This window comes from Scleropages formosus, chromosome 2 (genome assembly GCF_900964775.1).
Source record: "Scleropages formosus chromosome 2, fSclFor1.1, whole genome shotgun sequence".
In the NCBI taxonomy this organism is placed as follows: domain Eukaryota; kingdom Metazoa; phylum Chordata; class Actinopteri; order Osteoglossiformes; family Osteoglossidae; genus Scleropages; species Scleropages formosus.
Window position 1 is genome coordinate 12,893,800 of NC_041807.1, and position 26,985 is coordinate 12,920,784.

At 44.4% G+C, this 26,985-nt stretch overlaps 1 protein-coding gene across 5 annotated transcripts in view; it reads right to left on the reverse strand.

Moving 5' to 3' along the window:
* plxna4 (plexin A4) overlaps positions 1-26,985 on the reverse strand; it is a 182,121-nt gene that overhangs the window by 133,636 nt on the left and 21,500 nt on the right. For all 5 annotated transcript variants that reach the window (XM_018747502.2, XM_018747503.2, XM_018747504.2 and 2 more), the window contains exon 3: positions 21,985-22,167. In XM_018747502.2, coding sequence (XP_018603018.1) covers positions 21,985-22,167 — 183 coding nt within the window. The remainder of the gene's footprint in view (positions 1-21,984; positions 22,168-26,985) is intronic.

Consider the following 26,985-nt stretch of genomic DNA (forward strand, 5'->3'; position numbering starts at 1 on the left):
TGTCTTCAGGGCAAGGCAGACTGACTAACCAGCACTAAGGCAAAATGTGGACTGCTATTCTTAGCATATAGAGCCACATTAATTATTCAAAACAACAAAACTAAAACATTTTTATACATAAAATATAAACAGAAGATTAATCTTTAATGACAGTGGACCAAAAACACACACACACACACACATTTTCAGAACCGCTTGTCCCATCCAGGGTCACGGGGAACCGGAGCCTACCCGGTAACACAGGGCGTAAGGCCGGAGGGGGAGGGGACACACCCAGGACGGGACGCCAGTCCGTCACAAGGCACCCCAAGCGGGACTCGAACCCCAGACCCACCGGAGAGCAGGACTGTGGTTCAACCCACTGCGCCACCGTGCCCCCTCGGACCAAAAACAAAACACCTTAAAAATTACTGTACCAGTTCATTTGAATTGAATGAAGAACAGAAGTTTAGGACTATGCAACCTGTCAATCATGTCCGCCTTAGTGATTATGTCTAACAGTTAAGCTCGAGAATGTCTGATTTCTTTGCTGTTGATTTCACTGTGGGTGGGATGCTTAAAAGAGCAGTGAACAGAAGCACAAAGAACTGTCGGAACCATTCTGGAGCCACTTCTGCTGTTTATACAGTGAACGGGCATCGGGAGCCATAGTGGTCAACGCAAATTAACCGCAAATTAACGGTAAGTTTCTTCAAATATGTGTTTCATGGGTAAATTAACAACAAAGTGCATAATGATTATTCTTTTACCGATTATCTAAAAAAAGCCGCCTGGCAGAAGTCCTCAATCCTCTGCCTCTTGTCACTTCACCAGTCTCTAAGGCAAAGAATGATTGTTGATGTTGAAGATGATGTATTGATTTATTTGTGGAATATGTCTGCACAAGATGAAAATTTGAGGTTTGTACACTAAGCTACTTACAATTATTTTATTCACTTATACAACCAAGTAATTATACTAGAGCAAGACAGGACAAATATCTCACTCAAGTATACAGCAGTAGGACCACTGAGCCAAACAGAAGTCCTTTGACTGGAAGGTGATGGCTCTTACCACTATGCAACCCCAAGCCTAGTAAATGTTTGGTTCAACAATGAAAAGTTTCCTTGTCCCACAGAGCAAGAAAGCTTAACCTGTGTGGCATGTGTTGACTGTCTAGAGCTTCCAGATGCTGTCTTAGGCTGCTTTTCACATCTGAATGTAGTCCAATACTATTTCCATCTTCTCTCTCATATCTACAGGCTGAAGCTCTGAGACCCTCGCCACTGTTCACTAAGATGCGTGATTAACAAAAGATAAGGCAGATGGGCACACACAAAAACTTGAAAGACTCATGCACCCAGAGCATGCCCCTTGGGGGCCAGGCACTGGATTTCACAGGTCTGTGTATCCAACACGCTTCAAGAGACCAAGGGTCAATTGACCAAACTAATGAAGGCTTTCACAAAACAGAATTGTCTGAACAGCTAAACCTAATTTATGGACAAGGAGGGAAATTTGGGGATTAAGCATCAAAGTTGCCATGGCAATGTTTGAGGAAGGCATCCTCATAAAAACTTGTGTGGCATATATCCAGAATGTGCTGCTCCATATCCTTCTTTCCCGCTGCAAAAAGGGTCAAAAGACATGAGCTTCTATTCAAAGAAATGCTATACTAAAGCAATCTAAGGAAAAACAATAGCAAGTACAACAGTGTTTCCTTCCTGGGATTGAGATTTGTTCCTTAACCCTACACCAGATGGTGTCTAGCAAACAGCTACTTTACCATCGAACCACTGTGACTGATCTACATTACCCAGAGCAATGCATGAAAAACTGCAGTAACTACATGAACTGCATTTGGACCTCTGTGGACAATGAAGGCCTGCCAGTGGGGAATAAAGGCCCAGTAACACAAACACAGATATATACACAGAAGCAGCTGCAGATGTACCCATGAAACAGGATTTAGAAACACAGAGTAGGAGACTGACTGTTAAGTAGTTAACACAGCCCAAATTTTGGACAGGACCCTCACCCTCGGCAACCTCTCTCTAGAGGCTTCATGCAAAAACTAAGTGGCTCCATTCTATAAGAGAATTACCTTTTCTCAAAAACATAAAAAGGGCCACAAGACACATGGAAGCTAAAAACCTGAGGCTGAACTTGTCCTGCATTTGCTGTATGTTTTGGGTGTCACAACTAAATGAAATCACTCTTGGCCCTGACTTGGTACATCCAACAGCATTTCCCCGAATTGCTTCAACAGAACCGTCCGGTCAGTGACCTGCTGAATGTGATGTTTGCGTGGACAGCAGAGGCATCGTGAGGCCTTTTGTTAGCCTGGAGTTCAGGGAACATTAAAAAAAAGTGACTGTATGGAATGGAGCCTGGAACATTGCAAGCTGAGTAATGAGCAGACTTAAAACACACACACACACACACACACACACACACACACACCTAGTACAGGCACTGAGAGGCTATGCATGAGGCCTTCTTGCAGACGTTTCTACTGTTGTTCTGCAGGATCAGGAACAAGGTGGCCGCATTTTGCTGTGTATGGTCCCTGGCACTTCTCTACCCAGGTGTACCCCATCCTGAGTTTGCAGCTCAAGGTAGCTCCAGTGAGTAACATCAGCAGGAGTCTTACCTGGAAAGCATCATCCCCACCCCCAGATGAATCAATCAAACTTCACCTAGGAACTAGAAAACATTATCCCTCCTCAACTAGAATTCAGAAAAGGTGTCCAAATACATTATGCATCAATGTACAGCAGACTCTCATGTCCAAAGGCATAGCTTACAGAGCAAAATAAAGTGTAAATAAGTTATTCCAATCTGCAACTCACTTAACAGTACAATGTTCTTGCCTCCTGGGGCATTAACCTGCAACCTTTATATCAAATTCTCTTTCCTAACCACTACTTAAAACCGAGGGAGTGATTCACCGGTGCCACTTTGCACCAGTGCATAACCCCTCATTTTTACTCAAAATTTTTAACGTGAATAAAATTTAACAAGTAAAAACTAAAAACAAAAATTAAAACCGGATTGAGAACATCAAAAAGCTACAAAAGGAAAAAGTTTACGGTTTTATTTTAGAGTAGACTTTTAATCCTCTTAGAACAAAAAGGTGCAAATTTTTCACTGGTACTAAAGCTTGATAAATCTGTCCCAGAGTGTTACCTCTACAGTTGGATAACAAGATCACTGTGTTAAAATGCTCAAGAGAAGTACAACATGACAATATTATTCCTGAATAAATGCCAAAAAAGTTTCATAAACAAGAACTAAATTTCACTTTTATTTTAATGGAAATCATATATTTGACCAGTACACCTCATTAGCCACACAGAGCAATAGAAAAACAAATTGCTTTTCTATTTTTTTGGCCTGGAAATTGAAAAGTCTCCTGGTGTTTTCTCCAGAACGGGTCGTGCGCTCATTAAACTGTCTGCAGAAGGTACAGATGAACCGCAGAGCCTTAAAAAAACAAGTCAGATGCTCACAGGCAGCGCTAATGAACCGCTTCACCTTCCAGTCAATCACGCAACCCAGGCCTGTCCACAGAGCACACGGCCCTGGCGCTCTGCTTGCCGTGCTGCCCACGCTCATGTCCACCAGCTCCTCAAACCCCACTCACGTCTGCATCTGTGTTCACAGCCCCATGTCCCATTCAAATGCCCTGAGAAAAGCTGGAAAACCACAAGGTTGTCCAGTGGACTTTAAATATCTCTTAATCGTGTGTGAGGCATCCATAATGTCTCTCATTACAGTTTAAACAAATCAGAGGGACAAAGATGAATTTCCTTTGCATTTTAATGAAAAGCCTGCTAGTCCCATCAGCTGCACGCTCCTTCACGTGCACTTTTTTTGACCTTACATTTATGGGATGCATTTTAAACTTTGTTACTCAACACTTTGCACCAGTAACACCACTGATGCTGGATGGGAGCTCAGAACTAGTCTCAGCTGAGCAGAGCAAATCTGCTTCTGAAAATGAAATTGGAAAAAGAGCTCCTCCAAGAACAGAGCTGTTACTCGTCATACGCTGCTATGAAGTCCTGCAGGTCTTTACACACCACTGCTCACACAGTGCTGTGATGAAGCAAGGGCTGCCATATTGGTAATTGCAGCACGTATGGATGTACTGACCGTAATCCCGTGATCATGATGAGATCGTCCCACACCCTACGGAATGATGTCGTGGGTAGTTCATTGCTACAGAACACCCAGCCGAGACCACTGAATTAACCCACTGATTTAATGGTTTCATTCCATGCCCCTGTCTTAAACCAACATCCTGCAGCTGTGTTCAAGGAGATGGAAGAGTTGAGAAGGGGGAGAACAACACCCTCCTCCTCAGCCTCTCCTGGTGCCCATTTGTAATAATGAGTTGGGCTGTTGATGGTCGTTGCGTGTGGCACCACTGATCTCCGTGAATGCAGGCAAGGCTGACATTAGGGCCCCTTGCACCTCCTGTACATCTCCGCCAGACGCCAGCTAGCCACCTGCTGCGCTAACATCGTCATTCAGGGCCAGACAGGCTGAGTGGGTGGCGGCTCAGGGAGTCTGCTTTGTTCTGGACTAGCCCAGACCAATAGGGAATGGCAACACCAGACAGGTAATGGGCATAATTAGCGACTGGGGTGCATGTGTTCTTGATCCGAGAGCCCCTGGCGAGACACACTGCAGCCGGGATGGCCAACCTAAATCGACTGTGTGCTGGGGAGTGTGTATTTAGGGATTAATCCAACTGAGGGGATCTCTAGAACAGGCTGCTGTGATAGAGAAATGTTGTTGTGGTGGCCCAAGAGTGCCATATACCAAACCTCTTAAAAGAACAGCTGGTTGGACTGGTCTTTAATCAAAACAGTCCCCATATTGCCCCTAACAGTGGCCCATTCCACCCAGCTCTAAACCCCCAGATCCTATGCTTCACTCTCTAAATCCAGCACTTTGTCCCACAGGGAAAAGGCATCCAGCTCTTTCATTTCACTGATTTGGACAGATTGAAAGGCATCATGGGGTGACTTTCATCTTTTTAGAGATCGGGGGAATGAAAAGAAAGAAAGAAAGAAAGAAAGAAAAAGAAAAGGAAGACTCGAGCTGTTAAATTGCAGCAACACAAGAGAAAGTACACATGGATCTTGGTACATCAAACAGGAAACAGAGAGACCACTGATGGCTTAATGTTACACTCATGCAATGTTTACTGTGAGCAGATACAGGCCAGCTGTAAAACAGCACTTGCAACTCTGGAAAAGAGTTACATTTGTTCAATTAGCTGATCCTTTTCTCTAAAGCAACTTAAAAGATTAGAATACCTACAATTACTTACCCATTTACACAGCTCAGTAGTTTTTACTGGAGGAATTGTAGGGTTAGTACTTCACTGAAGGGTACAACAGCTAGAAGTAGGACTCAAACCTACTACCTTTGGATCCAAAGCCAGGAGTGTTAACCACTAAACTATCAACTGTTCCTGTTTTATCTAAACCTATCAACTCACATCTCACTTTTAACACTTTCCACTTCTGAGAAAAGTTAAGCGACACTCTGACCCATACTCACAACTTACCAGCAGGCTTCTAGCACTCAGAATCTTTTTTTAATCTAAAAGAACAAACTATTCATTGTTCTTCTATCAAATGTTTATAGCATCCCTGCAACCAGGGAAAGGGGACAAGAAGCTCATCCTTCTCTCCATATACACTTCACATTTCCCCGCAAGCACAATGAAATAAATCAGAACTATTAAATGCAATTTAATTTAGAGGCAATTACCTTCTGGTCAATATAACTTAGATCTAATGGTTTTCAGTCTATCACACATTAAGGGGGAAACAGGTCTAATCTGATAGACTACCAGAAAACTGAAACAGCCAAAGTGGCAGAATCTGATTCGCTTACACCACCTATCTCAGATTGATCAGGATTATTTTACATGGGGGTGCCTGTCATTACATGTGAAGAAAAACAAAACAGACCAAGTCTCCCTCTATCAGTGCAAACAGCTAATCCATCTTCAATTCAGCGATGCATCCACCCCATCTTCTTTTGCCCTTTCTGTACATCTACTCATCCTGTGCAATCTCTCCCCCTCAGTGTCTTTAAACTGCATCCAGGACACTCCTGCAGGCTCCAGGTGTGAGTCTGTGTTTGGAGACATCTTACACTGTACACTCTACAACTTGGGGTTGCTGTTACATGTGGAGCAGTCTCAAAAAAAAAAAAAAATCAAACAAGTGCTTGCGTTCTCCAACAGGGATGGCTGTGTTCATTGTGTAGTGAAGTACATCCATCAAGCTAATAGAAAAGTAAATGGTGCTATTGTTTGCAAAGCAGAAATTAACAGCCAATCATCTCTCAGTGATGGCTGCTTTTGAGGGCCCTTGTACAAAAACAACTTTAATCACTTGAACTGAGCACATTTCTGCCTATGTGTTCTAGAAATAGACATACATGTATACAGAAATAGAGACACACGCACGCAGACAAACGCACATCCAATAGCTGTAAAGGACATCAAACGCAACCCGAGAACTTGATTACATTTGGGGAATAATGAGATGTGCTGACCTACCCATTATTCAGAGATCCTGGAAATATTGTTTCAGCAGTGTCAGTTAAGGGTAGACACAGAGGAGGAAAAAAATGAGTAAGAGCAGGAGAAAAAAAGACAGATTTAATTGGATCAATGAGTGATTCATTTAGGGGTCACTTCCTGTCTGAATAACCCGTGAGACATCAACCAAGTGACTCACTGCCCGGGAGCTACTCAGAGACAGACAGACAAACACAAAGAATGATACATAAGAATGGGAGGTAACATCTGTAAATCACTTCTCAAACTCCTGAAAATCACTGGCCTTCGTAGGCAGATAAATTTCTGCTCACACAACCCTGTGATTTGCTGCTTAACAAATGACCACTGGGAGGGACACTGTTAAGATTTTCCTGCAAGTGTGCTATTTTTAATGAGAGCATTCCCTTTTTCTGCCTGTCCTACAACGAAAAACGGCACTAAGAATAGCTGGCAGGCGAAGCTGGAGAGGTCATTAGAGGCTCCATGAGGTATGACTCTGAGTTTTTATGGTTGGGAAAACAAAGAGATCAGCATCAATATCTTAGCACTGTGCCAGCAAACTAAAAATCAGCTTGACATAATGCCTCTGACTCCTGAGACTTGCTCATTTGAGAGCATAATGGATTGTTATGGAAAACTGTATTTTTCAGTTATTGTAAAGAAACAGGAACCTGTGAAAGAATGAAAAAAAAAACTCATCTGCATTTCTGCCAGTAAGTTTTGGCTCTGAGCATCAGGAAAGGGTTAACAGCACCAGGGCTTGCCAGGGCTGGCATCCCAGTGGTAAGACACCACTGCCTTACAGTTTAGAAAAGAAACCTCTACCACCAACCAGGAAAACACTGTTTCCTACAACTGATTAAAGTCTTACATCAAACTTCAAATCTCCCTACACTGCAGAACTTGGGTCTTCAAGTTAAAAAAGCAATAAACACCAGGGTACACGCTGTACTAGTGCAAGAAATCAGCCTCCTTCAGTTGTGTTCAGATCACTCAGTTGGACTGATGGCAGCCTCAGTGTGGGGCTTAAACTCAATTTAACTTGTTAACTGCATCCTCAGCTATATAATAAATGCATGCACCTTCTAAGTGTTACTCACAATGCAGCAAGATTTTCTGGCTGAAAATCTTTACTGTGAGGGCTATTGGGGAATATGAATCATAACTGATGGTGTGGTCTCGCCAAAAGTGATTTAGAAATGCAGTAACACAGAGAAAGTAATGAGCTCCATTTGAGAAGTTCCATGGCCCTGTTCTTCTCAGTAACACAAATCTCAGCACTAATGATGTAAGGATCTCTCCCTTTCTCTGTGCCATATGCAGTGCTGCACCACTGTGTTCCTCCGAGCATTAATTCTGAACAAATTAGATATTTTAGATTACACTCCAATTAAAGGCCTAGGTTGCCATCAGCGACAGCTCATCTTTGTAAGGAGATGTCCTTTAAACTGTACAAAGATGAGAGGGGGAGAAGCGTGGATGTACGTACATATTCCAAAAGTTTTATGCAGCTACTCATGTGATGAACATTGGTTCATATAGTGGAAAGAAAAACTAATTGCACCTAAGAATCACATGTCTGCATCTATGTCTCTCTTCCTGTTAATGTAATGCACACGTTGCATTTTCTATGAGATGTATGTCGCTTTGGAGAAAAGCGTCTGCTGAATGAATGAATGTAAATGTAATATTCTCCTACCCTCCTTTCTGAACCACTGAAAACGACTGCGAAGTTGGCTACCTCAAACAACACACCACACACAGGTCCACTGTCCATCCCTTGGCCATGTTACCCCCCCCCACACCCACTACTTTCTCCTTTTTGAATGTCTCCAAACAGTTTGGAGATGTGAAGCCACCACTCTGCAAAATACAACATGTTTGTTTTCTTTCTGTTCTGTCAGCCCTCCTTGCCTAGAAGCAGGGGATGAGCCAGGCCACCTTACTCTTCTCAAGGGATCATTTACCCTCCACACAAAGGAAAGTACCATTATTGCTCCCTCACTTCTATGTCATAGGCAGGCCTTCCACTTCTGTTCATGCATTCAGATGATCGTAGGTTAAATTCAAGCTGGAGTTCAGCTTAGCGCAGATCTATTTCAGCAACAGTGAGCGTTGCTACAAAATGAAATGTTCAAATGCAGAAACAAACTTTACAGAACAATATTTAAATAAAAAAGAGAGCACATATATGGACAAATGTCAGTCCAACAAAGGAGGAACCTCATTTCACAACGGAAGTAATTTGACTTTGCTTTGTTTTTCAGAGACAAAGTCAACGCAGTCACGGACAAGTTCTCGGCATTACTCTGCCCTGCTCACGCTGAACTTCCCTGTGAAGTCACGCTCTTCGAATTCAAGCCACTCTCAGAATCTGAAATTTCCAACCTCCTGATATCACACAGAGTCACCACCTGCTCGCTAGATCCGATCCCATCGTCACTCCTGCAGACCATCTCCCTGCAACTCTCCACCTTCATCTCTAAGATCATCAACTCCTCGCTCTCCTCTGACTGCTTCCCATCTGCCTTCAAAACTGCTCTAATTTCACCTCTGGTAAAGAAACCCTCTCTGGATGCTAACTTGGTCCAAAACTACAGGCCAGTCTCCCCCCTCTCCTTTCTGTCTAAAATTCTAGAACAAGCGGCCTATGACCAACTTTCTGAATTCCTCACTCGGACCCATCTCCTCAATGGATATTAGTCTGGATTCAAAGTTGGTCACTCCATGGAGACGGGGCAGTGTCTAATGCTCTCCAGTCAGCTAGAGTGTCCTCCCTCTCCTCGGTCCTTATCCTCCTGTCCTCTTCAACCTGTCTGCAGCATTTGACACTGTCAACCACCAGATTCTGCTCTCCTCTCTTAGTCAGCTTGGAACGAGAGGAACGGCACTAAGATGCTTTGAGTCCTACCTACAGTATCTGATAGATCATATCAAGTGGTTTGGCAGGACTCCCGTTCTTCTCCTCTGCCTCTCTCAACCAGTATCCCGCAGGGCTCGGTACTGGGTCCACTGCTCTTCTCGATCTACACCTCCTCCCTCGGCCCTGTCATTACCTCCCATGGATTCAAACAACACTGCTACATTGATGATACCCAGCTCTTCCTCTTCTTTCCACCTGGCGCATCAGACATTTCTGCGTGCATTGCTGCCTAACTGTTGAACATCTCTGCATGGATGTCTGATCACCACATACAACTCAATCTCTCCAAAACAGAGATCCGACATCTCCTAGCTGGCCTGTCTTCCTGTCATGATCTCTCGATTAAACTGGACGACTCACTCATTTTGCCTACCTCCTTGGCTAAGGCCAAAGCCACAACCCAGACCTGTAGATACATCATCATCATCATCATCATCATCTGAACCGCTTGTCCCACACGGGGTCACGGGGAGCTGGAGCCTAACCTGGCAACTCAGGGCGTAAGGCCGGAGGGGGAGGGGACACACCCAGGACGGGACGCCAGTCCATCGCAAGGCACTCCAAGTGGGACTTGAACCCCAGACCCACTGGAGAGCAGGACCTGGTCCAACCCACTGCGCTGCCGCGCCCCTGCGCACCTGTTGATACATCCCGCATAACATCCCGCATAACATCCACGGGATCCATCCTTACCTCACAACAGACTTTGGGCAACTACTTGTCCAGGCCATGGCGACATCCCATCTGGACCACTGGAACTCTCTCCTGTCTGGTTTTCCTGCTACTGCCATCAAACCTCTACAGCTGATACAGAACACTGCTGCCCGAGTTGTGTTTGACTTGCCGAAGCATTCCCATGTATCTCCCCTACTCTTTTCTCTGCATGGCTTCCTATAGCTGCCAAGAACAAATTTAAGACCCTGGTTATGACCTACAAATGCATCAGTAGAACTGCTCCCAGCTATCTACAGGACTTGATCATCCACTCCCCCCAATCAGACTGCTACACTCTTCCACATCTGCCCGCTTGGTGGTACTACATGCGAAAAGTAAGGCACAGAGGTTCTTGGTTCTGGCTCCGTTGTGGTGGAACCACCATCCCATCTCACTCAGAACTGTTGAATCTCTGTCCACATTTAAAAAGGGTCTTAAAATTCACTTTTTTCAGACTCACTTCGTCCATGCTCTTTTAAATTCATGTAAGGTATAAATGTTCATGCCTGGTATAACTTTAAGATCATGCCCGGAAAAATCCTTTACACAGCTACTCCTGTAATGTAACATAAATGTTTATATGTAACTCAAAAAAAAAAAAAATTCCTAGGAAGGTGATCAGGAACTGTTGATATTTTGAGAGTTTTATGCGGCTACCGTGATGAACATTGGTACATATAGTGAAAGAAACAAACTAACTGTACTTAAGAATCACACGTCTGCAACAATGTCTCCCTTTCTCCAAATGTAATGCACAAACTGTATTTTCTATGAGATGTACGTCGCAATGGAGAAAAGCACCTGGTAAATTAATAAATGTAAATGTAATAACTACAGTTTGCATGCAGAACAGCAGATGTATTCTTAAAATTCAAAAGAACATTTTAAAAATCACGAATTGTATATTAAAATAAATCCAGAACAATGTTAAGCATCTGTAAAAGGTTTGTTGGTCTGCAAAGAAAATGCTAATTCTACTTAAGTCTCAAGCTACTACATATGAGACACCCTGGGGGTAACTTTAACCTGGTTCATTTCACACAACTGTTTTTACCCAGGGAAAAAAATGTCAACTCAGGGTTGACTCATCCTGGCCTGTACATTTTGCCCCAGCTTGAAACTGCTAGTGGGAAAATATCTGCACATTTTTATGTACACACAGGTACCTATAAACTCACAAACAGATGTCCACTTCTCCTGATCGTTATGCATGCTGAAACTAATGGAAACGAAAGCAAGACCTCAAGAAGAATGTGTGTGTTCACTTTTCCTCAGCCATGTTTAATACACATTCATCCTGAAAGAGGAAGACACGCTCAATCAGCAGCCTGTCACGGCCCATCTTCGCAAGACATGCTTGCGGCTCTGAGGGGAAAACGACGATGGAAGGAGAGGAGGTAGGAGGAGGCCTGATGGGGGTGAGAGATTGGATTGCCCTGTAATTCCTCTAATGGATCGGCTGGGAAGGTGCCCTAGTCTCCTCCATAAAGGGGTTGCAGAATCGATGTGACATGGCAAGTTGCTGCAGACACACAGGTCACTGTGAAGGGACAGGGTGTCTTGTATAAATGACCTCGCTCCCATTTTCCCTTCATTTACATATGCGAGGAACCCTTTAGGACAGTCAGCATTGTAAATGTGTGTGTATTTGCTCATGTCCTTGTAGGTTCTTTGTTCATATGTGCAAATCTGTCTGTTTAACTATGTGAAAATTTGTAAAACATGTTTTTATGTTGTGTGCTTTTATAGTGTTATTAAAACCCATTGATGACCCTTTGACACTAAGTTAGAAGACTTACAAAGACTTATGTTGCTAATTGTGTTTTTTGTATAACTGTCGACAGGGAAAGACCCTGTAGCAAACACATTTTCTTGCCTGTGATTGTATTAGACTTAGAACTCTGAGAGAGTTCGAGCAAAAACTCCTTAAATTTACTTCCACGGTATAAATACCGAAGTAGAACAAAGGTCAGTCTGTCACTGGGAGGCAGCCAGGCTTCTGTTTAGTTGAAATGGACATCTACTACTAATAGACCTTAGGAAATTGTGAAATCTTATAGAAATAGATCTGCAGCATCGACCGCAGCCCCAAGACGTGTGGAAACAGATACTTACACAGGAAAACAGGGCAGATCTGCTTTCATAAACCTCCACCATTTAGGTCTATATTGGATTTCCCCATAAATAAAACTGTTGTTGGCAAACCTTTTCTCAATATCAGACAGTCAACAACAACAAAGAAACATCTTTCTCTAAGAAAAACCCTACAAAGGAATTTCATGTGTAATTATTCACATCATCTTCACAATTTGGTTATGCTATTTATTTGATTAGCTGTAAGCCTTTATCCAGGGCGACCCACAATAGTGGCATATAATCGCCTCTAACGTTCAGTCACAGGTCTGTGTAATTAATCAGCTGAAACCGTTCAGCTGTCTGTGCTCCAGCAAGGCCGTGTTGAGCAACTATGGCTGTGGCGAGTCACAGCAAATGAAAGCAGAACTACTGCTAGCCAGCGAGGCTTCCAGCAACTGCTTTTGTACAGACATGTGTGATTCTCCCACAGGAGAAAACAGTGAATCAGCCTGTCCTGATGCAAGTTTTTTGGCCGACGTATGGAGAGGATTATGCTGGAGACAGCTGTAAGGAATCTGTGTGGAGTAAGCTGGACAGCGGTGTAGTGGAATAAAAAAGTGACCGGCAAACAGAGATTCCAGGAAATGCTCAATGACTCTCAGAGCAGGTGCTTGAAGCTACACATGTGTGATAAAAGAACAAGAACAGCTCAGAGGAGAGTTAAGTTAAACACGTGAATTGATTCGCAGCTGTTTTGCTGGTACCTTTGCGGCCATCCTGAGAATCAACACTTTGATTTGTGGAATTTGTCATCAAGCATTTTCAGCCGAGTTAACCCTGGAACGGACCCCTTAATATGGAGCAGGCTAGCTTGGGTGTGCATGGAAGGAGCCCTGCAGTAGATGAAGGACAGGAAATAGAAAAATAAAACAAAAAGACAAAAAACTTACCAACCACTATACAGACCAAAAAGTCAGCCTCATGTGCGATGAAGAAGCTCCTCTTACAAAACTGCAGATTTTTTGTGTTCTTATAAAATAAAAATGAAAACGTCAGCTGTACTATATCAAGGATATTGAGAGAAAGACATTTTGATAACCCAGATATTTCTCCGGTGATTAGAAGAGTGCCATGTGAGGCAGCATTCTATAAAGGCACAACACAACAAAGACGACAGGCAAAATGAGGCATAGATACTTGCTTTTTGTTCTTTTTAAAAGGTTGCTTTCTAATACTTTATCCGGGACCGCTTTCACTGATTTCAATAAATAGAATGCAACAGGCATTTCATATTAAGGAAAAGCACATTAATTTATCTGACAACTTCTTTTTGAGTTTTATTTGCATACAAAGTCTTCACATTCAGCTCATGGCAAGAAAACGTTGTGAAAAAACCCATAACGGAAGCAGAAAGGCCCAACTCAATGAGGTTCCACTGACATCCTGAGACAGGTGATTTACAGAAGGCTAAAGGTGACATACTACTGGTTCTGAGCACAGTTCTGTGGTGCTGAGAAAAGGATGAGTAACCTTAAAACCTCAAGCAGATTTTTGCAGAATCAAGTCCTAGAAGGAAGTCCTGTTACTTCAGATATGAGAACAGCACTACACTAGAAATAAACCATGCACTGGATAAAAATGGTCCAAGCAACTTAGGCTGTGATTGGTCTGGTTTGTGTGGGAGTGCATGTGTGTTTCTCTCTGATTTACCCACAATCCCCCAGCAGCAGGACCGCTGAGAGGGTGGGGTACTTAGAATCACGGCTGTTACCTTGAATCCTGCTGGTATCTGTAAGTCCAAACAGTAGAACTGTGCTGTTGTCACAGTAATGGACTTGAAAATAAAATTCAAAAAAGAAGCTGTCAGATAAATTAATGTGCTCTTCCTTAATATGAAATGCCTGTTGCATTCTATTTATTGAAATCAGTGAAAGCAGTGCCAGATAAACTATTAGAAAGCAGCCTTTTACATAGAACAAAAAGGGCCTGGGAGGCAGGGATACTTCTCAGCTACAGGATCTGAGCAGGGTGCCAGTGTGATGCTGCGCAGTGCATGGAGGCAGGGGCAATGGGTAGTTCACAAGGGATTTTACAGGCTACAGCATTACCTCTGCGTTAACCTGAAGGTGAGAAGCAAGAATTGTCTTTACTATTACCATTGTGTGCGCTTGTTGATTCACACAGCCTCCTGGGAGGGAGTGCGGCACGATAAGATTCATCCTGAGATCTGATTAAGATTTGGCAGAAGAAGAAGGGAGAATGGAAAAAGTACCAGTTTGAGCACGTCTGCCATTTCTAGACGTGCCGGTGACAGGTGCTGGAAGGTGGCTGCACCTGCCGCCCTTCTGGCATCAAAGCGATGTCACACAAGCGCAGTTTCTTCTTCTTGAACCTCACACCCAGGGACGTGTATTAATAGCTCAACCGAAGGAAAAGGTCAATTGTTGAAGAAATTTTTTAGCAAACAAACTCCATCCGTCCACACCCACACAAAAAACTTCATTTATGCAAACAAATACAGACATACACTATTTATATCAAGATGCACAACTTTCAAAATCCTGATTTTACAAAAAATGTGCTGTATGCACAGTAGATGCATGCTTTCAGCGCAGAAGAATATCAAACATGTTGATGATAGAGGATTAGGCAGACAGGTTGAAAGGTGGGCCATAAGAAGCATGAGGGGAACGAGAGCAGCTGATCGGTGGGCTTGGAACCTACTATGGCTCTGGACTGTTTGTATTGCAGTATCACGGACAACAGCACGTGCGTGCCCAGCTCTGTCATCCACACACGCAAAGAACAGTTTGAAGACTAATTAAAACAATGCAACTTTTCGCTCGCTGAAATGATTTGAATAACCTTTCGAAGCACTATTTAATTAAAGTAGATCAACTTTGGTTTTAATTAAATGTTGGAGAGAGCGTTCACAGTCTGCTACACAGAGTAATTAGTGTAAAGTCAAGCAGTTATTCTTCCCCCGAAAAGCCTGGTCTTACAGCACTTCTCGCTCTCCTTCCAAAGCGAAGCCTTCGGATTCAGGCCTGTCCGTCATGTCTCAATCAGTTCAGACAACCGCCAGCCTCAGTCAGGAATCGCTGGAGAATTCCACCACACTGAAGCAATGCGGACGGACTCCAAGCATCGATTCAAAGCTTAAATGAACGCACTTAAAGAACAATTCCTCAAGCAAATAGGAGGAGGCAACATTTCAGCTGTCAGAGGTAAGATAGTGGGAGATGAGGCACAGCAGCTGAGGTAATGGGAATAAAAGACCTGACCAAGCACCAGTGCAGCCCTCTGTGACACTCTGGTTGTGTATCACTCTTTTTGTGTGGCTGGATGCACACATCACTGGCAGTGAATGTAACTCTGAAGAGCCGCTTCAAGAGCATCAACTGCAGTTGTGGCACTGACAGTGTTCCTGAATTTCTCCAGTATAAATTACCCAGCTGTATAAATGCTTAAATTAAAGGAAGTTACTTTGGTTGAGTGCACAGGTCTAACATTTTAGTTTGCCTTAGACAAAGGTGTCATCTAAGTAAAGGTTAGTAATAACAATAATGCTTCAGGGATAGTCCTGAATGTACTCCTAAAAAAGAGATTAATCAATACAGAACTGTGTAGAAATTTCCATTGCTTTGTAAAGAGGGAAATATAACCAACGGAACTGAACAAATAAACACAGAGAAAATGCCACTTCTTTGCCAATTCTCATGTATCAGCATATCCAACTTGCACTTTATTGATCCGTTTGTCGGAAAGCTGTCATAATTACATGTGTAAAGTCAAAGCCCCCACGTGTCAGCCCAACGGTCTTCCTCTGCAGGGAGCAGGAACACAGAACAGCTGTGGAAAGCGCACATGTCTCCTAAAGTCAAATGAAGTGTGATGAAGTGTGTGTCTTACTGAACCACTCACTGGATCACAGCAGCACAAGCTCATAGGGTTCCTCCTGATTACACCCCCACCAGCTCTGTGGCCCAGACAAATCTCTCCATCTCAGTCGGGATGTAGCAGTTTCAAGAGTCAGGTGCTGCTGCTCACAGCTCCCCATCACTCCTCAAAGCCCTCTCTGCCATCAACCAATATGACATGCTGAGCCTCACGCGCTGGTGATGAAATGTTGATGAAGGAAGGGGCTGCAGTGGGTATAACTTTTTGTTTTTCTGTTTCTTCTAGTTACAGAGACACATTTGCGACACAAACACACGTACTTCTCTCACCTCTATCGCACATCTTTCTCACCCACTTTCACTCTCTCACCCAGACAGACAGAAACCAATATAGACACAGAGACAGAGACACAAAGGGACTTTTTCCAACTTGTTCCCTGGCCTCTCCCCTCCACCCCTAAGGCATAGTGATAAAACCACAGAAAAGGAGAAAGGGTTCCACTCTGATTACTGAGTCACTGCACTTGAATCATTAATAAATGAGAAATTCTTGAGAGAGAAGCATTTGTGTGGATGCCTGCATAGAATAAAGGCAGGATGCCACATCCTTTCCTCCACCCTTTCCCCTCCACCCATAACTCCATCTATGGGATAGAGAGGCTTTCACTGAGCACCACTGTACCAGGCACATGGAACCTCCTCAGGATCACCAAAGGGCCTCTGACACAAATTGCCCACTGTTTACGAATGTTGCCTCTGTTCTTTTGCTCGGTCTTCACAAAGTGGCCCATTGTCGCTGACATGTGGTGCTGCCAGCGGTGTCTGGAACATAGAAAGCAGCGACAGTCAGGTGCTAAAGCCACGCGCCTACTGATGCATGTATGTGTCACTGACGCAAGAAGACAGAGAAGTCATGCCCCCTCCACTCTCACCCCCAAGGCCTGGATGCACTTCTCATCGGTGATGAATGGAAAATGAGACAGAGAAAAGGAGACGAAGACAGATCATGATGACTTGGCTGCAGACATCGCTTGTGTCACTTGCATGAGACAAATAGAGACATCACATGAGTAAAAAAAATCCTGGTGCTTAACCTCATGAATCCCATGAATCCCTTCTCACACCATTTCCTGCTAAGCTGGTCAGGCTAAGTCCACCAAAAGGCTACTTGACAGAAGGAGTACAACATATTGGAGAAGTTCCTTATGAACTGCTTTCTATTTTTAGAGGAAAGAATACAAAAGAATCAGGTTACCCTTTCAGTCAAACATTAATGCATTGGTTTATACACAACTAGAAATTTTCACTGAAGCAGGTCAGTCTATGAACTTTACTTAAGACTACAACAGCAGGAGCCATTGAGGGATTTCAGTCTAAAATGTCCAGTCATACATCTCTACAATTCCTTTGACTCCTACAATGCACCTCTGACTGAAATGCTTCTCTAATACAAAAACACAGGCCTTCACTGAATTGCCCTCCCATGTCCTCAAAACACACCCGCTGAGGTTTGCACCATCCTGCAGCATATCTCATCATTAGCGCTCAGCAGCTAATCCTGTGCTCCACTGGACCAGACTCCCAGAAACAATTTAAATAATTTGCATGGTGTCCTGGTCCTTGCATACCTTGCCACACCTCCATAAACCCAGCCCTGCCTACCTGCCCACCCCCATTCCAACTGTACAGAATACTATGCAGTGTTAGTATGACGATGGCCAGTAGAAAGGATGACCTTTTGCCAGACAGAGAATGCAAATAAACCAATCCTCTGCACCTGCGTGCTTCTCCCACTTTTTCACAAACTCAAGCCTGAATCTTCATTCACTGCACTCAGCCATCTCCCTGACAACCAGGACAACTTCACTTATTCCCCTCGGAGTCTCTGTCAGACTGTCTGTGTCTGGGTGCCAGATTTCTCCTTTCCGCCTCAACTAGTGGTATGGAGAGTGAGTGCACAGTCATCCCATCAGCATCATTAGGCTTCACACACACACACACACACACACACACACACACACACAAAGAGAGGATCTTCAGCATCACTTCTTTTGGCCACTCTCCCTTCAAGGTCAGCTGGCCATTGTATTGAGTGGCTGGGCTTTCCCATCCAAAAGGACCACGATATGTATTAGCACCTCAGCATGACATCTTGGTGTGGACTGGAGTCCGTGGCAGACGGGCCGTAAAATCACAGCCCTGCTCAGGATGAGGCCATGCCAGGGAAGGGTGGAAGACCCATGAAGGAAAAGTGTTTATCCTTGGCTTGACATTGCATCACTAAGCGTGATTAATACTATTCCATTTCTCTGCACCTGAACAGAATGTGATGCCAAAGCAATGAATGGATAAGACGATGGCACAGACTGGTTCCTGTTATGATCGTCACCTTGATGTGGCCCCTGATATATTTCTTCCCCAGGGCCATAGCTTGGCGGGAACACATACTGTGTGCATTCCTAGGTCATGGACTAGATCAGAGGGGGATGACCACATAATCCAGCCTCACACAGCAGCAGGATTCAGTAGGGGGCCAAGGGTAAAGGGTGTGGCACTGTGAGTATTTTCCTCATGTGGTTTGGTCATAACACTGGGGATTTTCAAAAGATTTTTCAGTGAATTTAGTGTATTTGCACTGCTCCCTTGCAGGCTTTTGGGGGGGTTATGGAAAGGGAATAAAACAGAACACACACACCATATAGAGAATCCCTCTCCCCTAAAGCTATGTCACTTTAATACTTTACACCCAAATGTAATCATCCACTTCCTTCTCCATGAGAAAACTCAACTTGGAAATCAAATACAAATGAAACGTGCATTTGCTGTAACCTCTCTCCTTTTTCCCCACTTGCTGTTTAATTGTTTTGAAGTGATGCTATGATGTTAGCTGCATCCTGGTGGCCTGAGAAATGCTAATTCCCTCATTAGGGAATTATTGGAGGCCACATCATAAGCGGGAAACACTCCATCTTCCAGCAGTTGATCACGTGGACATCAGGCTTGTCTTGTTAAGAATAAGAGGAGAACTCACACTGTTTTAACACGATGATCTATGCCCAGGAGTCAACCCACAGATGCCAAAATTGAAGATTTTTTCGGCTCCTCCCTTGTTGTGCATTCAGCAGTAGAAGAGTTACTGAATTTTACCTAGGAAAAGAAAATCACCTTTTCTGTCCCAGAGATCCCTGTAGGATCTTGGGGAATCTGCCCACTGCAAAGGTAGTCAGTCTGGAGGAGTAATTTTCTCTTACCTCAGCTTAGTGTTCACTGTGGGGAGTGAACAGTCTAGGGAACAGCACGCAGAGGTACGTGATGGCAAGACCAATGAGGCACACAGAAGCACACCACACATAATGAAAATGTAGATTGGACAGATGTCAACCACCGTATTCACCCCCGCGATGCCATAAAGACACGGACATTGGATTGTTAATGTCTATAATTACTCCTCATGATTTCATAAAAACAGATCTTGTTGCTAATGCTAATATTTACGCTTCATATTATACTAGTTGGTTCCACTGTAAATAACGTAATAAATGTAATGTGGTCGCGTAAATCTTTTGACAGGGAGAAAGGCTGCGTCTATGTTGATTCATGGTTATGTGTTTAGTGCTTTATGGCCATGCATTGTTTTACTAGCGGTGACATCATGTGCCGCTTCCAGAACAGCAGCCCTGTAATCACTGAAATGGGATCCAAGAGGCCCAAGCAAACGAGCGTCATCACACGCGAGCGCGTTTTGTTTGTTCCTTTCAGTCTGAGAGCTACTTCATCACTGGCGCGTTCGTTCTGGCTGCAAACCGCCGCAGCTCCCAGGCACTGATATCTCATTTAGAATGCCATGCAGACAGAGCAAACACCATACGCAGGCTTTCTGAAGCCAGTCCAGCTCTGGGTCTGAGTCTGTTTCTGTTCTCTGCATTTCTGCGCATGACTGTTTCTGTCGACTGGGGGCCTGGTGCGGGGCTGCAGTTTGATCTGACGAGGCAGCAATGTAACATGACAACACAGCTCTCCGAGAGGCTGGGCCGTGACTTCGGGGGACCTCCCCACTGCCTGCACAAACGCTGTGTGTCAACAACAGCGCTGCGGCATCGGGCAAAGCATCCAGCGGCCAAGTTTGTCTGACTCGCTTTGTTGACCCCCCTCGAGGAGAAGCGCTCGAAAGCGTGCTGCAGTGAGGAAGGCCCACTATCTCTCTCTCACGCTGCCTGTCTTTCTCTTTCCCTTTCTTTTTCTCTTTCTTTCTCTCTCTCTCTCTCTCACACTCCCTCACTCTATTTTTGTTTTTGTTACTTCCGTTTTCTCTCACGTGCATCTCTGGGTGGCCTTTCGATTAGTCTTGGGTGCAACGTTGAAACAAGTTAGGTCTTCCCCCCTGAGTCATCCAATTACCTAACCACACAGGCTTGTTGAAAGGGAGTGGTCTGTGTGCTTTCCTAAAGGGGAAAAGCCTCCACAATTACTGCTGCATCTCTTTACTAGCACTGTCTACTAGGCAATAATACACACGCATACACCGTCTGAAACCACTTATCCCGAGTGGGGTCACGGCCGAACCAGAGCCTAAGCCGGCAACACAGGGCGCAGGGCTGGAGGGGGAGAGGATACATCCCAGGCAAGACACCAGTTCGCCACAAGGCACTCCAAGCAGGTGTCACGCCCACATCCATAGGCTCAGCAACAGCACCTGTTGCCAATTAGCACAGCGCAGTATAAAGGCAGCGCCGTCACGGCAACGGGTGCGGAATCTACAACGCCCACCAGTTGGCTTGTGCATTCAGGGTCTTATTTTCCCAGTACCCTATTCCCTGTGTAACGTTCCTGCTTCTCCTGGCTTTTTTTGACCTTGGCTTGTTCACCAGTTTCCCGAGTATTGCTTTGCTCCTGAAACGACGTTCGTCCCTCGGAAGATCCTCGCCTTTCCCCGACTTCCGTCTCTGATTGTTCCCGTGTTTTTGATGCTGAAACATCAGCACCAGCACTTGGGTCCAAACCCTACCTCCCGTCTCCTGTCCACGATCATGACAGCAGGACTCAAATCCCAGACCCGCCACCCAGTGGGACCTGGCCAAGCCCGCTGTGCCACCACACCCCCCTAGGCAATAATAACAATTACATAATAAATATTCATACTTTAGTGATCTCTGTGAAAGTTCACTCAGCCTGCAAAAGACATGTCTTCAGACTGTTGGTGAAGACTCATTCTAGCACATTAAGAACATGCAAACTCCACAAAGACAGGGATCAAACTTGTATTGTCTCACACTGTTCAGGCGCTGTGAGAGCACAAAACTATCTGCTGAGGCACCATGTCCGTCCATTAATAACAATGCTAACTCATCTAGTTTATAGACAGAAAGTTTGCTCATCCTCTTACAGCTTGCCTGTTGTCTGACAGTACTGTCAGCATGATACATTGCAATGATCCCACACTTCATCTAAACCTAGAGAGCATCATTGTTGAGTGCAGGGAAAAAAATGTGATGGGTAGAAGTTTCCGGAAAGCAGTTGGCGACTTGTTTACAAGTACACGTGGTGTAGCCACATTACTCTGCATGTCTCCGTCTGTCTCTTTATCTCAGAGCTGACCTACCTTCAAGCACTGGTGTGGCTGCATGAAAGTGTTTAGGAGACTGAAGCCTTGAAGGCATTATGGGATAGTGGTACAGGCTATGAACATTGACTGTGTGACATGACAGCACCAGTATACTGGAGATGACAGCACTCATTCATTATACTGACTGATAATTTATGCCTGGCACTTCATTCCTCCACCGTGACACCAAGGACCTTACCTTCTTCAGGCAGCCGCTCTTGGTTCCCACGAAGGCCAACGAGTGGTTCTTGTAGACATAGGCAATGACTGAGGTCATCTTGTCTGTCCCTTCGGAGAGGAGGGGAACGCCACGCACCATCTCTGATACCCCAAGTGGTGCGTTCATGTCCAGTCCACAGAAGTTGTCATCAATGCTCAGGAGCTGAGAGAAGATGGAGGAGGTCAGGTTTGGTTCTAGTAATTCAAATGTTATGTCACTCAACAGCTGAACCAGTTAGCAGCACCCATTCCTACTGCAAGGATGGAGAGAAAAAAAGGTAAAACTATATTTTCAGCAAAAGATCAGCTATGCCAACCTGTCACTCAAAATCAGGCTCACTTACTTGATGTGAAAACAAATGGGTCATGGAACTAAATTTGGTCTGCGCCAAGATTTCTAAACTCCTGTCTGAAAAGGCATTTGGACATAGGTGCAAAGCTTTCTGTGCAAAGAAAACGAAATGACTAACAATTTAAGCGTGTCATTCAAGAACAAAACTAAACGCAGCATTTGTTCTGAAAATAACAGTGCTGTTCATTGCCCATTACTCTCACTGTGCACACGGGTATCTGAGACAATATCACTTTCCCCGCCGGACTCAGGTTGCACAGGGTTCCACGTGAGTGGCACTTCAGACTGACAACGTACAAGCTGAAAATAACAGTACCACGCGACTGGTATCAGCCCATCTAATTAGAGCAGGCTGGAAAAGAACCACTGTTTTTCAGACAGGGCGAGCTTGCAAGAAGGCCTTCCCGAGACATTATTAGACCGTTCTGCTGAACATGTAACCCATGGCCCATGACTTTGTTCCTGTGTCGCAGGGTGGTCCACAACGGATGGCCATAAATTTGCTCTGATATTCACACATCATTCCCAATATTTGCTCATTAAGATTACTGGTGTGATTATACTCCACACTAACCATTTGTTCTCAGTCTTCTGAGGAGCGTGTTTCAGAGAGGGAACACGGGGAGGGGATAAACAGAGCATCATTAATGCCCCTGTGATCCCGTCTTTCTGGAGCAGACATTCTCTCCTCGATGTAACTGATTAATCAGGTGACTTTGTGTCTGCTCATAAGGCCCTACAGCAGAAGCTACCAGCTCCCTTGACTGGTATTTTAACAGAGCTTGGCCTGCCTGTGTGTGAAGCTAAATGAAGCCAAAGAACAGAGTCATAGGCCACTGGTCAAGGGAAACTGGCTTCCTCCTGTCACCTTCCATACTAACCTCAAACATGCATGGCTGATGACAGGCTGACGAGCTTAAATTGTTTCCCTGAGTGACTTGGAGACCAAACTTGTGCTGAACCTCGCTAGTCTTTGTGAATGCAACAAAGGCTTTCTCTAGTCTCTTTACCCTCTTAGGTATTATCATACAGAATACAGAGAACAAGACGGAGCTGTAGCAGTACTTGAACGCTTGCAGATTGTTTGCTCCACCAGCCTGTGAACCAACCCAGTGTTCTGGCAAAGTTCCTGAAAATAAATGTTTGCTGAAGTTGTTCAACTGGACCAGTGTATGTCTTCATTCCCAATATACTGCAGCTCGATATAGGGGCGCTGCTTCCATAGCAACACGCTTCCCAGCCAACTGTGCAGAAATGTGACATGGAGAGCGCAGTAATCCAAATCGTTAGTTGAAGTTGCTGCTTTTAACCTAATTATTGAGGTTTTTTTTTAATTAAAGTTGGTTTGAAAGCTTTGAGAAGGAAATTGGACAACTTTACATCTCAAGACAGTCATTTTTGGCTGGTAACTTTATTTTTTTATCCCAAACACTTATTCAAGACACATCTGCCAACTTTGGAACATCTGACTGAAGGATTAGCAATTTTTTGTTCTTTTTTCACAAACTTCTGTTCAGTACTGTATTATCTCACTATGATTCTAACACATAGTGTGGCCAACTACAATAATACACCACTCTTTTTACATTGTCAATAGATCGGGGTGGGCGACATGCCTTGTGAAGTCTGTTGGATCTACAGGTTTTCGTTGTTCCCTAGTGCTCAATTGATTAATTAACATTATTGTTTGCATACAAAATAACATCACCAGGACTTGCAGGTGTGAATAATTTAGTAATTGGATCAGTTTCCAGTCAGCAGCTAATTTTGTCAGCAAATTCCAAGAGATGTTATCTTTATTATCACTGACTTTAATGATCTGTTGGCTGGAGAAACACAAGGGCAACCCATGAATTTCACTGTCCTGATAGGCCATATCCAACTCCACATAGAGAGCTTTTCTCTCTGTCCACCCCAGATAGATGTTCAGTTACATTGGCAAATGGTACCAAAGGAGAATGATCCATCCTGAGTGAGACAGGAGTGAAGCTAGACAGGACCTGATTCATTTTAATTTATTTACTGCTGACTCCAGCACAAAATTTCCCCTCAGCTCCAGTCCCATCACCTTAGGGGTCAGAGGTTTCCTGCCTTGAGAGAGAAGAAATGAGAGGACCCTGTTTGGGGCAAACACCCTACATCACTGGGGCAAGCCCCACACTAATGAGATTGCGTGGAGTGGAGGGTACAGAGGGAAGGTGGCGTATGCCTGTCACCTGCACTAACACATCCTCTTATGTCACCCACATGCCATGGAGCTCTGTGTCCATCATAGCACCCGCATGGTAACGAAAAGGACTTCCTGTCTGTCCTCACATCACTGTGGCTCCGCCATAGCTTTTTCGGTTTCTTGTCTCTTGTTTTCTTTCCATGCCATCAGTCCATCTCCCTTCTTGCTTTGCCCTCCCCACTCAGTTGCTCTTCCCCTCTGCCACGCCCACACCTCCGAGCCGACACGGAACACCTGGGACCCAATGCAGACTGGGGCATAAAAGGCTGCGTCAGACCAGCAGCTGATGCGGAACCTTGTTCAGCCTTCTCGTTTGCGACCTCCTAGCCAATTCCTGTTCCCGAACGCCTTCCCCGATCCTGTCCCTTGTTCCCACGAACCAGTACCTCTTTATGATCATCGACCTCTTGCCTGTGTACCGACCTCGCCTTTTGGATTCTCCGTTACGACGTTCGCACCTCGAAGACCAATCGCCTGTTCTCTGACCTCCTCTCTTGGATTTCCCCGAAGACACCACGTATACCACTCTGCACTTGGGTTCGCCGCTTCCCTCCAGAACCGGACATGACACCCTCTTTCTACCCATTTCCCACACTATCCCTGTCTTCTGCATTACCTACACTCTGTATCTGCATATACTGAGGTAACAAAAGTAAAAAAAAATAAACATACACACTGTTAAAACAACAGCACAAATTAACATTTTACTTATCGATAGCAATGGAGATGATTATTTTACCACTACCAAAAAATAATATGTAATATAATACATAATAGAGGGGAGCGGTGGCGCAGTGGGTTGGACCAGGTCCTGCTTTCTGGTGGGTCTGGGGTTTGAGTCCCGCTTGGGGTGCCTTGCGACGAACTGGCGTCCCGTCCTGGGTGTGTCCCCTCCCCCTCCGGCCTTACGCCCTGTGTTGCCGGGTTAGGCTCCGGCTCCCCGCGACCTTGTATGAGATAAGCGCTACAGACTTTGTGTGTATGTATGTATGTATAATACATAATGCACATTAAGTATACCAATATTCTAAACATAAGAAATGTGGCTAAGATAAAAATAAGTCAAAGTATTTCTGGCTGTTATAGATTAAATTGCATGTTGTGTCCATTGTGCTATTCTCTTTACTGTGGAGTGAAAATAATTTTGAGTCTATTGGGCTTGGGGATGTGGGGAGGTGGGGAGGTATGGAAGGGTTGGAAGGATAAAGGTTTAGGAGGATGCCAAACTGTGTAAACTGGTGCAATTTTCACTTTAGTTTTTTTTATTTTTATATCACATCAAGAATTTATCAGTTTAACAACCAGGTTGCCCTCTTTAAGAAGCCTTGCTTGCAAGTGACAGTCTCTATGTCCATCCGTGTTTTATTCTTTCCCCACCTCCCCATTACCTTTTTCATCTCCATGCATCAGAAACAAGCCCCCACATTACAGCTAAATTCATAGTGAGCATCCAGAGGTATAGGCTCGTTTGAGCAGAAAGAAGAGAGTATAAATGGCCCTAAATGGACTCAGTCTCATCTGAACTGGGTCCAAATACAGGGGAAGAATGCGCTCATTGAAGCGGCCTGGCCAGCATCACACAGAGCGCTCTTCTGCTCACCTCTCTCCAGCCTGGAAGAGACGGCAGCACTCCATGGCAGCTTCAGCAGGGGCACTTTGCTTCATTCTTTTCAAGCCCTTTTCAAGAGCTCAGTACAGAGCTCTGCTTTCAGGTAACTTCTTGCCCCTAAGTTACTTGGTATTACCAGAAAAGTATATTTGCAGCAACATGGGGCATAGTGATTAAGACCCAGAAGAGATTGCTGCTGTTCTCTTCTTAACAGTGCTTAGCTTAAACTGTTTCTGCAACCAACCCAGCAGTATAAATGGTAATGAGTCTAAAACTGCAGGATATGTAAGTTCAGTTGGATAAAATGGTTCTCTAAGCAAATAAATAATGTGGCTGTGGGCTGAGATGCTTTTTGCACTCACTGAATATGGCAGCAAAGCAGAGGCTGGTGCCCTCAAAGGACAGTCTACAGCCTGACGAAGGAGCATCAGTCTTAGACTTGTAGCTTGGACTCAGGTTAAAATTGGGGCTAGATCTGATTAACTGTGGTGGGCAGTAGGTGTACTATGGATAGTCAAACTTTAAACAGGACTGGCAATGAACACACATGGAGAGGGAAACATCCTGCTAGGTAGATAATGTAGTTATGCAACTGAAATGTAATTACATAATAAGCATCTGTTTATACAGTCTAACTCCCTGTGGTCCAGCCCATGATTTGATTTGATTCCTAAAACGACAATGATTGAGCCAGAAAATGAATCCTATTTGTCAATTTTTGTTATTATGAGATTTATTTTGTTATTTAAGGATCACCGTAAAAAATATTCTCAAAATACTAAAGCACATG